The sequence below is a fragment of the Coregonus lavaretus genome, assembly GCF_964263955.1.
Source record: "Coregonus lavaretus genome assembly, chromosome: 18".
Taxonomy (NCBI): Eukaryota; Metazoa; Chordata; class Actinopteri; order Salmoniformes; family Salmonidae; genus Coregonus; species Coregonus lavaretus.
Window position 1 is genome coordinate 3,427,285 of NC_140005.1, and position 12,629 is coordinate 3,439,913.

A 12,629-nucleotide genomic window follows, 5' to 3' on the forward strand; every position below is an offset into this window, starting at 1 on the left:
TTAACACTGGAATGATAGATGTGCAAGAGATGATGTGCAAATAGAGATACTGGGGTACAAATTAGCAAAATAAATAACAATTAGTACTAGTAGTGTGGTGGTAGTGGTAGGGGTGTGTTTGAGGTGGTGGCGGTGGCGGTGGCGGTGGCGGTAGCAGTAGCAGTAGCAGTAGCAGTAGCAGTAGTAGTAGGAGGAGGAGGAGGCAGGTGGCAGGTAGCTTAGTGGTTAAGCGCGTTGTGCCAGTAACCGAAAGGTCGCTGGTTCTCATACCCGAACCGACTAGGTGAAAAATCTGTCGATGTGCCCATGAGCAAGGTACTTAACCCTAATTGCTCCTGTAAGTCGCTCTGGATAAGAGCGTCTGCTAAATGACAAAAATATGAATATAATAAATATGTTTGTGGTGGTAGTAGTAGTAGTAGGGGTGAGACGAGAGTGCGAGTTAGTAGTGTCCATTCAATTATTTTGTTAAAGCCTGATTTAAAAAATGGATTAAATAGATTGTTTTGTTACCCATTTACACACAATACCCCATAATGACAAAGTGAAAATATGTTTTTAGAAATTTTAGCAAATGTATAAAAAATGAAATACTGAAATATCTAATTTACATAAGTATTCATACCCCTGAGTCATTACTTTGTAGAAGCACCTTTGGCGGCGATTACAGCTGTGAGTCTTTTTGGGGAAGTCTGTAAGAGCTTTGCACACCTAGATTGTAAAATATTTGCCCATTCTAAAAAAAAAAAAAAAAAAAAAAATAAATAAATATTCAAGCTCTGTCAAGATGATTGTTGATCATTGCTAGAGAGACATTTTTAAGTCTTGCCATACACTTTCAAGCTAAAAAAAAAACGCCCTAGTCTTTGCCGATGACGAGTATACCCACAACATGATGCAGCCACCATCATGCTTGAAAATATGATGAGTGGTACTCTGTGATGTGTTGGATTTGCCCCAAATATAACGCTTTGTATTCAGTTCATTTCTTTGCCCCATTTGCAGTAGTACTTTAGTGCGTTGTTGAAAACAGGATGCATGTTTTGGAATATTTTTTATCTGTACAGGCTTCTTTCTTTTCACTCTGTCAATTAGGTTAGTATTGTGGAGTAACTACAATGTTGTTGATCCATCCTCAGTTTTCTTCTATCACAGACATTAAACTCTGTAACTGTTTTAAAGTCACTATTGGCCTCATGGTGAAATCCCTGGGCAGTTTCCTTCCTCTCCGGCAACTGAGTTAGGAAGGACGCCTGTATCTTTGTAGTGACTAGGTGTATTGATACACCATCCAAAGTGTAATTAATAACTGCACCATGCTCAAAGGGATATTCAATGTAGGGCGGCAGGTAGCTTAGTGGGTAAGAGCGTTGTGCCAGTAACCGAAAGGTCGCTGGTTCTAATCCCCGAGCTGACTAGGTGAAAAATCTGTCGATGTGCCCTTAAGCAAGGCACTTAACCCTAATTGCTCCTGTAAGTCGCTCTGGATAAGAGCGTCTGCTAAATGACGTAAATGTAAATGTAATGTCTGCTTCTTTTCTTTTTTTTTTTACCCATCTACCTATAGGTGCCCTTCTTTGCGAGGCATTGAAAAACCTCCCTGGTCTTTGTGGTTGAATCTGTGTTTGAAATTCGCTACTCGATTGAGGGACCTTAAAGATAATTTAATATGTGGGGTACGGAGGTGGGGTAGTCATTCAAAAATCATGTTAACCTGAATGAGTCCATGCAACTTATTATGCGAATTGTTAAGCACATTGTTACCCCTGAACTTATTTAGGCTTGTCATAGCAAAGGGGTTGAATACTTATTGACTCAAGACATTTCAGCTTAATTTGTTTAGTTTTTTTTTTTCTAAAATGTTCTACAAACTAAATTCCACTTTGACATTATGAGGTGTTGTGTGTAGGCCAGTGACACAACATCTAAATGTAATCCATTTTGAATTGAGGCTGTAACACAACAAAATGTGGAATAAGTCAAGGGGTGTGAATACTTTCTGAAGGCGCTCTGTGTATCTCCCCGTAAGTACATCTGATGAGCACAGAGAGATAGTGGTATGCAGTGTTGTTGGATTGGTATTCCAAATAGTTTCAGGTTTAATTGTAATGGTTGGTGGTGGAAAAAAAATCTATGCATATGGTTGCTACTTGCTTTTTGGATTTCTCAACTTCACTGTTACAATTAGGAAAAGTAGTCTCACATCTGATACTCGTTGAATTTGCGTAGGAAAGGGGTGTGTGTGTGTGTGTGTGTGTGTGTGTGTGTGTGTGTGTGTGTGTGTGTGTGTGTGTGTTGGCCTAGCTCATTTCAAGTTTTGCATCAGAAGCTCAGAGACACTGAAGCAGTTCCTCATAGTTGGCGTACTGGAATCCACGATGTTGACATCTGTGTGTGTCTCTCTGTCAGGTGTCTTGTCTTCATACTAGTCTGTATGTTACTGGGTCACTCCACACAGTGGCTCAATGCGCTCCTGTCTTGTGTATCAGCAATGCAACAAAGGATGAAATGATTATGAAGAGGACACTGGTTGTGTCTCAAACGAACGGCACACTATTTCCCTACATAGTGCACTACGTTTGACCAGAGACGTATGGCGTCTGGTCCAAAGTAGTGCACTATATAGGGTACCATTTGGAACGCAGACACTATATAGGCCGGTTTCAGGAGCATGTGACAAGTAGTAGTGGTGGCACCGGACCACCTGGCTCTGTCTGACGGTACCAAGGATCAAACACAGGAGTGTTAAAGCTTCATTAACTAAACCTTCTGTCATCACGCTGTCATCGTAAAACTAAGGCCCTGTTCAAATACTTGCATCCTTCCTCGAAAGAATCACTGACCTGACATGATTGGGTAGGCTGTGAGCTTTGTCATGAAAGGAATGAACGAACGAAGGAAGCATTCGAACAGGGGCATGTGTCCCAAGTGGTGCACTATTCCACCAGAGAACCTTGGTCAAAAGTAGTGTACTATATATAGGGTGCCATTTGGGATTCAAGTAGTGCCTGATTGTGAGATCCTAATCACCCGAGCGCCTGGCCTGGCTTGTGTTGATGGCTCTGGTTTGAAGTTTCCCCTATGTACAGATCTAGGGTCAGCTTCCCCTCACCACAACCTAACCTCAACCATTAGTGGGAAATGCAAAAAACTGGCCTAAGATCAGTCAGTGTCTAAGGGTTGGCTAACTTTACGCTACTCCATGTCGATGCATGAGGATGTGGTTTGTTGTGATGGTTGGAGTGTTGTGTTCTGGCTCCCCCTACTGACTTGACTGTGTAATGTCTCAATGCCACTTCAACCAGACTTTTCTACTCCACAGTTGATAAAGTGCAGTTTGAACCTCCACTGAGGAAGGAAACAGAGGCTCGCACTGAAATGGTGACTATATTTAATATTACATCAACCAATTTCATTGGTTATTTGTGATTTACATCTCTTTCCCGTACTGTTTATCCGTTGGTCAGGAAGTGATTGTAAATGTGACTGCGTCCAAAATGGCACCGTATTCCCTCTATAGTGGAAGTACTTTTGACTAGGGCGTAGGGTGCCATTTCAGACCCAGCCTACATTTCAAAGACCTTGTCTGCGTCGCAAATGGCACCCTATTCCCTATGCAGTGTACTATTTTTTTTTTATATGTTTTTACCAGAGCCCTTGTCAAAGGTAGTGCCATTTTCTAAGCGCTGGTGTTATCGAACTAACTTGCATGTCTTGTTTGTTATTGCTGTGGTCTCTCAAGGATGTGACTAAAGAGAGTGACTTCCCCTCCCCCTGGAGCCCATTCACAGAGGGAGGCATCACTACCAGGTAAGAACCGTGGTAACCGTCGTCATGGGAACGTCTCCATTATAGCTCCAGGCTTCTGTTTTAGCTGGCTGGGCTGTCTCCTGTCTTGTCTTTTCTGGTCCAATGGGAGTCTGCCTGGGACTACTGAATACCACCGTGGCTAAGCAAAGATGGAATGGCTCCCTCCGCACTTAAAAATATGTAAAATGAAAACTAGATAAACCAAAAAATAAGTACGCTTTATTTGACATCTTTAAAAAAAAAAAAAAATATATGCGGACCCATTACATTTTTGCCTGGTTTTACGCACCCAACCACACTTTTGTAGGAGAGTGGGATGGTTCCTCTCTTGGTTAGACCATGGGACACAGGATAGCCACTCCTGAGTGGCGCAGTGGTCTAAGGCACTGCATCGCAGTGCTAACTGTGCCACTAGAGATCCTGGTTCGATTCCAGGCTCTGTCGCAGCCGGCCGCAACCGGGAGACCCATGGGGCGGCGCACAATTGGCCCAGCGTCGTCCAGGGTAGGGGAGGGGAGGGAATGGCCGGCAGGGATGTAGCTCAGTTGATAGAGCATGGCGTTTGCAACGCCAGGGTTGTGGGTTTGATTCCCACGGGGGCCAGTATTAAAAAAAATAAAAATAATAATAATATATATATATATATATATATATATATATATATATATATATTCACTAACTGTAAGTCGCTCTGGATAAGAGCGTCTGCTAAATGACTAAAAATGTTTAAAAAAATAGCGTATGAGCTTTGTCATTAGTATACAATACCTCTGTAAATAATCTACTCTGCTCAAGCGTTCTATTTTTTTTTCTTTCTTTTTTTACCTGTAAGCTTTTATTGTCTTTTTATAGGTGTCTCGAATAGGTTTTAAACTTTACAGAGTTTTGTTGTGTGAATCATTTTGTGAAATCTCCCCACTTCACCTGGCTGTGAGACTAGCACCACACTACAGGGCTCATTCCATGGAGGGCGAAGGGGCTGCAGGTTTTCACCTCTCCCTTGTACTATCAGGGCCTGTATCCATAAAGCTTCTTACAGTAGGAGTGCTGATCTAGGGCCAGTTTAGCCTATTAGTTTATAATGAATGAGATTATATGGACAGGTGGGACCTGATCCCAGATCAGCACTCCTACTCTGAGAGGCTTTATGAATACAGGCCCTGGTCACTGATTAGTAAGGAACTCCCCTCCCCTCCTTATGAATACAGGCCCTGGTCACTGATTAGTAAGGAACTCCCCTCCCCTCCTTATGAATACAGGCCCTGGTCACTGATTAGTAAGGAACTCCCCTCAGCTTGTTGTCTAGCTCTTAATTGGATCCAAATTGAAAAGAAATAACAGAAAACTAAATGTACACTAGATACCTTTATGGAACGAGTTTGACACCCCTGGACTAACTTGTTTCCATTCACCACAGTTTGTGTGGAGCTAGCTGCCCTGCTCTGTTATCAAAGCATGACCTTTGACCCTACACGCCCACCTATCTCCCTGTAGTCTGGAATGTTGTGAAACAGCCAGGTCTCGTCCGTCCGTCCGTGTGCTTTGACTGTGTTTTTCTTTTCTCCTTCTCCTTCCTCCTCTCTGTTGCTCTCTTCTTCTCTTTCCTCCTTCCTGTTGCTCTCTTCTTCTCTTTCCTCCTTCCTGTTGCTCTCTTCTCCTTCCTCCTCTCTGTTGCTCTTTTCTTCTCCTTCCTCCTTCCTGTTGCTCTCTTCTCCTTCCTCTTTTCTGTTGCTCTCTTCTTCTCCTTCCTCCTCTCTGTTGCTCTCTTCTTCTCCTTCCTCCTCTGTTGCTCTCTTCTTCTCTATCCTCCTTTCTGTTGCTCTCTTCTTCTCCTTCCTCCTCTCTGTTGCTCTCTTCTTCTCTATCATCCTTCCTGTTGCTCTCTTCTTCTCCTTCCTCCTTTCTGTTGCTCTCTTCTTCTCCTTCCTCCTTTCTGTTGCTCTCTTCTTCTCCTTCCTCCTCTCTGTTGCTCTCTTCTTCTCCTTCCTCCTCTCTGTTGCTCTCTTCTTCTCTGTTGCTCTCTTCTTCTCTATCCTCCTTCCTGTTGCTCTCTTCTTCTCCTTCCTCCTTTCTGTTGCTCTCTTCTTCTCCTTCCTCCTTTCTGTTGCTCTCTTCTCCTTCCTCCTTTCTGTTGCTCTCTTCTTCTCCTTCCTCCTTCCTGTTGCTCTCTTCTTCTCCTTCCTCCTTTCTGTTGCTCTCTTCTTCTCCTTCCTCCTTTCTGTTGTTCTCTTCTTCTCCTTCCTCCTCTCTGTTGCTCTCTTCGTCTCCTTCCTCCTTCCTGTTGTTCTCTTCTTCTCCTTCTCCTTCCTCCTCTCTGTTGCTCTCTTCTTCTCCTTCCTCCCTCCTGTTGCTCTCTTCTTCTCTTTCCTCCCTCCTGTTGCTCTCTTCTTTTCCTTCCTCCTTCCTGTTGCGCTCTTCTCCTTCCTGTTGCTCTCCTTCTTCCTGTTGCTCTCTTCTTCTCCCTGTTGCTCTCTTATTCTCCTGCCAACTTTCTGTTGCTCTCTTCTTCTCCTTCCTTCCAAAGGAGCCTTCTCAAAAGCGTTGAGGATGAGTTGTTCCAACGGTAACACTAACAACACCCTGTGGATGTGTCCCTAATGCCACCCTATTCCCTATTTAGTGCACTACTTTTGACCGGAGCCAGTATGGGCCCTGGTCAAAAGAAGTGCACTAAATAGGGAATAGGGTGCCATTTGGGATGCAGCCTGCATGTCCTGTGGTATGATGCCATGACCCAGACCCACTCCACTCCACTCCACTGTCTGTCGTGAGGCTGCCTGGCCGCTGGGTAGAGGCAGCCGCAGTGCTGTGGCCTGGCTGTGTGCAGTGTAGTAATGTGTGCTACCCTGCCATGTGCATACCACTCCTCATACCCTGCCATGTGCATACCACTCCTCATACCCTGCCATGTGCATACCACTCCTCATACCCTGCCATGTACATACCACTCCTCATACCCTGCCATGTGCATACCACTCCTCATACCCTGCCATGTGCATACCACTCCTCATACCCTGCCATGTACATACCACTCCTCATACCCTGCCATGTGCATACCACTCCTCATACCCTGCCATGTGCATACCACTCCTCATACCCTGCCATGTACATACCACTCCTCATACCCTGCCATGTGCATACCAATCCTCATACCCTGCCATGTGCATACCACTCCTCATACCCTGCCATGTACATACCACTCCTCATACCCTGCCATGTGCATACCAATCCTCATACCCTGCCATGTGCATACCACTCCTCATACCCTGCCATGTGCATACCACTCCTCATACCCTGCCATGTGCATACCACTCCTCATACCCTGCCATGTGCATACCACTCCTCATACCCTGCCATGTGCATACCAATCCTCATACCCTGCCATGTGCATACCAATCCTCATACCCTGCCATGTGCATACCACTCCTCATACCCTGCCATGTGCATACCACTCCTCATACCCTGCCATGTGCATACCAATCCTCATACCCTGCCATGTGCATACCAATCCTCATACCCTGCCATGTGCATACCACTCCTCATACCCTGCCATGTGCATACCACTCCTCATACCCTGCCATGTGCATACCAATCCTCATACCCTGCCATGTGCATACCACTCCTCATACCCTGTCATGTGCATACCACTCCTCATACCCTGTCATGTGCATACCACTCCTCATACCCTGCCATGCGTGCTGTAACATAGCTGTAGAACCAACCAGCCTGTTGTGGACCTGTAAACCGATCGTTTGAATTCAATCATGTTTTAACTTTTTTCCAAACCTAAATATGATGCACCGCCCGCGAATTCTGAAACTATGTCTACTCAACAGAATGTAAAACTACATACAGTGGTAGCCTACACACTTAGAACCAACAGAATGTAAAACTACAGAACCAACAGAATGTAAAACTACAGAACCAACAGAATGTAAAACTACAGAACCAACAGAATGTACAACCACAGAACCAACAGAATGTAAAACTACAGAACCAACAGAATGTAAAACTACAGAACCAACAGAATGTAAAACTACACTACTGTTCAAAAGTTTGGGGTCACTTAGAAATGTCCTTGTTTTCCATGAAAACATACATGAAATTAGTTTGAATAGGAAATATAGCAAAATGCATAGGAAATGTAGTCATTGACAAGGTTAGAAATAATGATTGTGTCCTTCAAACTTTGCTTTCGCCAAATAATCCTCCATTTGCAGTAATTACAGCCTTGCAGACCTTTGGCATTCTAGTTGTCAATTTGTTGAGGTAATCTGAAGAGATTTCACCCCATGCTTCCTGAAGCACCTCCCACAAGTTGGATTGGCTTGATGGGCACTTTTTACGTACCATACGGTCAAGCTGCTCCCACAACAGCTCAATAGGGTTGAGATCCGGTGACTGTGCTGGCCACTCCATTATAGAAAGAATACCAGCTGACTGCTTCTTCCCTAAATAGTTATTGCATAGTTTGGAGCTGTGCTTTGGGTCATTGTCCTGTTGTAGGAGGAAATTGGCTCCAATCAAGCGCTGTCCACAGGTATGGCATGGCGTTGCAAAATGGAGTGATAGCCTTCCTTCTTCAAGATCCTTTTTACCCTGTACAAATCTCCCACTTTCCCACCACCAAAGCATCCCCGGACCATCACATTGCCTCCACCATGCTTGACAGATGGCATCAAGCACTCCTCCAGCATCTTTTCATTTGGTCTGCGTCCCTCAAATGTTCTTCTTTGTGATCCGAACACCTCAAACTTCGATTTGTCTTTTTTCCAATCTTCCTCTGTCCAGTGTCTGTGTTCTTTTGCCCATCTTAATCTTTTATTTTTATTGGCCAGTCTGAGATATGGCTTTTTCTTTGCAACTCTGCCTAGAAGGTCAGCATCCCGGAGTCGCCTCTTCACTGTTGACGTTGAGACTGGTGTTTTGCGGGTACTATTTAATGAAGCTGCCAGTTGAGGACCTGTGAGGCGTCTGTTTCTCAAACTACACATGTATTTGTCCTCTTGCTCAGTTGTGCACCGGGGCCTCCCACTCCTCTTTCTATTCTGGTTAGAGACAGTTTGCGCTGTTCTGTGAAGGGATTAGTACACAGCGTTGTACGAGATCATCAGTTTCTTGGCAATTTCTCGCATGGAATAGCTTTAATTTCTCATAAGAATAGACTGACGAGTTTCAGAAGAAAGTTCTTTGTTTCTGGCCATTTTGATTCTGTAATCAAACCCACAATTGCTGATGCTCCAGATACTCAACTAGTCTCAAGAAGGCCAGTTTTATTGCTTCTTTAATCAGCACAACAGTTTTCAGCTGTGCTAACATAATTGCAAAAGGGTTTTCTAATGATCAATTAGCCTTTTAAAATGATAAACTTGGATTAGAAAACACAAGGTGCCATTGGAACACAGGACATATGGTTGCTGATAATGGGCCTCTGTACGCCTATGTAGATATACCATTACAAATCAGCCGTTTCCTGCTACAATAGCCATTTACAACATTAACAATGTCTACACTGTATTTCTGATCAATTTGATGTTATTTTAATGGACAATTTTTTTTTGCTTTTCTTTCGAAAACAAGAACATTTCTAAGTGACCCCAAACTTTAGAACGGTAGTGTCCAGTGGTAGCCTATACACTTCCAACTGCCTGTTCATCTGTTAAATTCTACTGTGTTATAAAAACAGCGCTCACGTTTCAGATGCGCAAAATACTTGAAATAGTAGCCTTTCTAATAGGTCCAATTTAAATGAGAGATGCGCATTGGGGGGCAATTTGTAGTAGGCTAAAGCTTCTTTGGAAATATGAAGCCATCATGGCCAGAAAAGGTGAGGAATTTATTCTGCAATGGCTATGAAAATATGTATTATGTTTATAAATGTAAATATTGTTTACTTGAGACATTAGAAATTACAGTAGGCTATTCAGATGTACAGTAGCTTAAAAAAATGTAAATAGAAAAAGTTAAACTGTCTGTTCTACTGTTAAACTGTGCTCCGGATCGCATAAAGCAAAATACTTGTAGATAGTTGGTCTATTCACTACTGTAAAGTGGGTCCAATTAAATGAGATGGGATACCAATAGGCTACACCAGTATGAAGCATCGCAGTCAGAAAAGATGAAGAATTTATTCTGCAATGATCATGGAAATAGATATATCAAACTATTCTAGAATGCAAAGATGCAAAAAAAAAATCTAAAATGATATTCTCACTAACGGCAAATGGAAAAGAAACCTTGGTCTCAGCATCACTCCCTGTCATTGGTCTCAGCATCACTCCCTGTCGTTGGTCTCAGCATCACTCCCTGTCATTGGTCTCAGCATCACTCCCTGTCATTGGTCTCAGCATCACTCCCTGTCATTGGTCTCAGCATCACTCCCTGTCATTGGTCTCAGCATCACTCCCTGTCATTGGTCTCAGCATCACTCCCTGTCATTGGTCTCAGCATCACTCTCTGTCATTGGTCTCAGCATCACTCCCTGTCATTGGTCTCAGCATCACTCCCTGTCATTAGTCTCAGCATCACTCCCTGTCATTAGTCTCAGCATCACTCCCTGTCATTGGTCTCAGCATCACTCCCTGTCATTGGTCTCAGCATCACTCCCTGTCATTGGTCTCAGCATCACTCCCTGTCATTGGTCTCAGCATCACTCCCTGTCATTGGTCTCAGCATCACTCTCTGTCATTGGTCTCAGCATCACTCCCTGTCATTGGTCTCAGCATCACTCCCTGTCATTAGTCTCAGCATCACTCCCTGTCATTAGTCTCAGCATCACTCCCTGTCATTAGTCTCAGCATCACTCCCTGTCATTAGTCTCAGCATCACTCCCTGTCATTAGTCTCAGCATCACTCCCTGTCAAAATAAAGGTTAAATAAAATCAAAGATTGCATCTTGTTATTATATTTACCTGTTTGTTTTTATGAATAAGCTCGTCATATACCCCATTGCACAAAATACTAGTCTACTTCCTGCTGTAATGCAATACTTCAACCACTACTGAATACTAGTCTACTTCCTGCTGGCAATGCAATACTTTAACCACTACTGAATACTAGTCTACTTCCTGCTGGCAATGCAATACTTCAACCACTACAAGCTGTGCTTACACATGGTCTAAAGTTTGTGGGAAGCTAAGCACATTCTCACGTCAAGTTCAGATTTTATAAATGCCAACTTTTGTGTGAAAACTGGCGCGCTCATGTTTTGGTATATTTTGTACGTACGCAACATTTATAAATGAGGCCCCAGACTCCTATTCTCTCTGAGTCATACAGGGTCCAGACTCCTATTCTCGCTGAGTCGTACAGGGTCCAGACTCCTATTCTCGCTGAGTCGTACAGGGTCCAGACTCCTATTCTCTCTGAGTCGTACAGGGTCCAGACTCCTATTCTCGCTGAGTCGTACAGGGTCCAGACTCCTATTCTCGCTGAGTCGTACAGGGTCCAGACTCCTATTCTCGCTCAGTCATACTGGGTCCAGACTCCTATTCTCTCTGAGGAAAGGGTACTTTCCTTCATAAGCATCATGATGGTAACCAGGGTTGGGCTCAATTCCAGTCAGTTTAGGAAGTACACTGAAATTCCAATTCTCTTCGATGCTTTTCGATTAGGAAAATGTGGAATTGGAATTTGGTTTACTATCTGAATTGAAATGGAATTGACCCCAACCCTGGTGGTAACATTACATCCCCCAGCCCTGACCATCCTGTGCCTCCCCTCTCTGATCTCTGTTCTCTTCTCCTCTCTCTGATCTGTCCATTCACTCTCTCTTCCCCCAGGGGACACATGGCCCATCTGGAGGACGCCTTTGAAGACGTGGAGCTGTAAGTGCTGCTACACACACACACACACACCTACAGACACACACCTACAGACACACACCTACAGACACACACACCTACAGACACACACACCTACAGACACACACACCTACAGACACACACACACACACACACCTACAGACACACACCTACACACACACACACACACACCTACAGACACACAGACACACACACACACACACACACACACACACACACAGACATACACACACACCTACAGACACACACACACACCTACAGACACACACACACACCTACAGACACTCGCACGCACGCGCACACACACACCTACAGACACACACACACACATACAGACACACTCGCACGCACGTACGCACACACACACACACCTACAGACACACACACACACACCTACAGACACACTCACACGCACGCGCACACACACACACCTACAGACAGACACACACACACACACACACCTACAGACACACTCACACAAACACACACACACACCTACAGACACACACGCACACACACACACACACCTACAGACACACACCTACAGACACACACTCACTCACACACCTACAGACACACACACACACACACCTACAGACACACACACACACACACACACACACACGTTAATACATGCATACACACACACACACACACACACACACACACACAAATATCCCCTGCCTGACTATCTGGTGTTCTCCCATTCTAGGTCGACCCTCAAGCACGGAATCCCACCTCCTCTACCGCCAAAGGTAAAACCTTATTCACTAAATATACTGGGGTTTCATCATATACTATATACATCATATACTGGGGTTTCATCATATACTACATACATCATATACTGGGGTTTCATCATATACTACATACTGGGGTTTCATCATATACTGGGGTTTCATCATATACTGGGGTTTCATCATATACTACATACTAGGGTTTGATCATATATTGGGGTTTGATCATATATTGGGGTTTGATCATATAGTGGGGTTT

General features: G+C 44.1%; 1 protein-coding gene across 1 annotated transcript in view; it reads left to right on the top strand.

Annotated features, from left to right (window-relative positions):
* map4k5 (mitogen-activated protein kinase kinase kinase kinase 5) overlaps positions 1 to 12,629 on the top strand; it is a gene marked incomplete at its 3' end in the record, with an annotated part of 98,060 nt that overhangs the window by 58,803 nt on the left and 26,628 nt on the right. The window contains exons 15-18 of the mRNA XM_084181522.1: positions 3,323 to 3,381; positions 3,743 to 3,810; positions 11,592 to 11,636; positions 12,346 to 12,388. Coding sequence (XP_084037648.1) covers positions 3,323 to 3,381; positions 3,743 to 3,810; positions 11,592 to 11,636; positions 12,346 to 12,388 — 215 coding nt within the window. The remainder of the gene's footprint in view (positions 1 to 3,322; positions 3,382 to 3,742; positions 3,811 to 11,591; positions 11,637 to 12,345; positions 12,389 to 12,629) is intronic.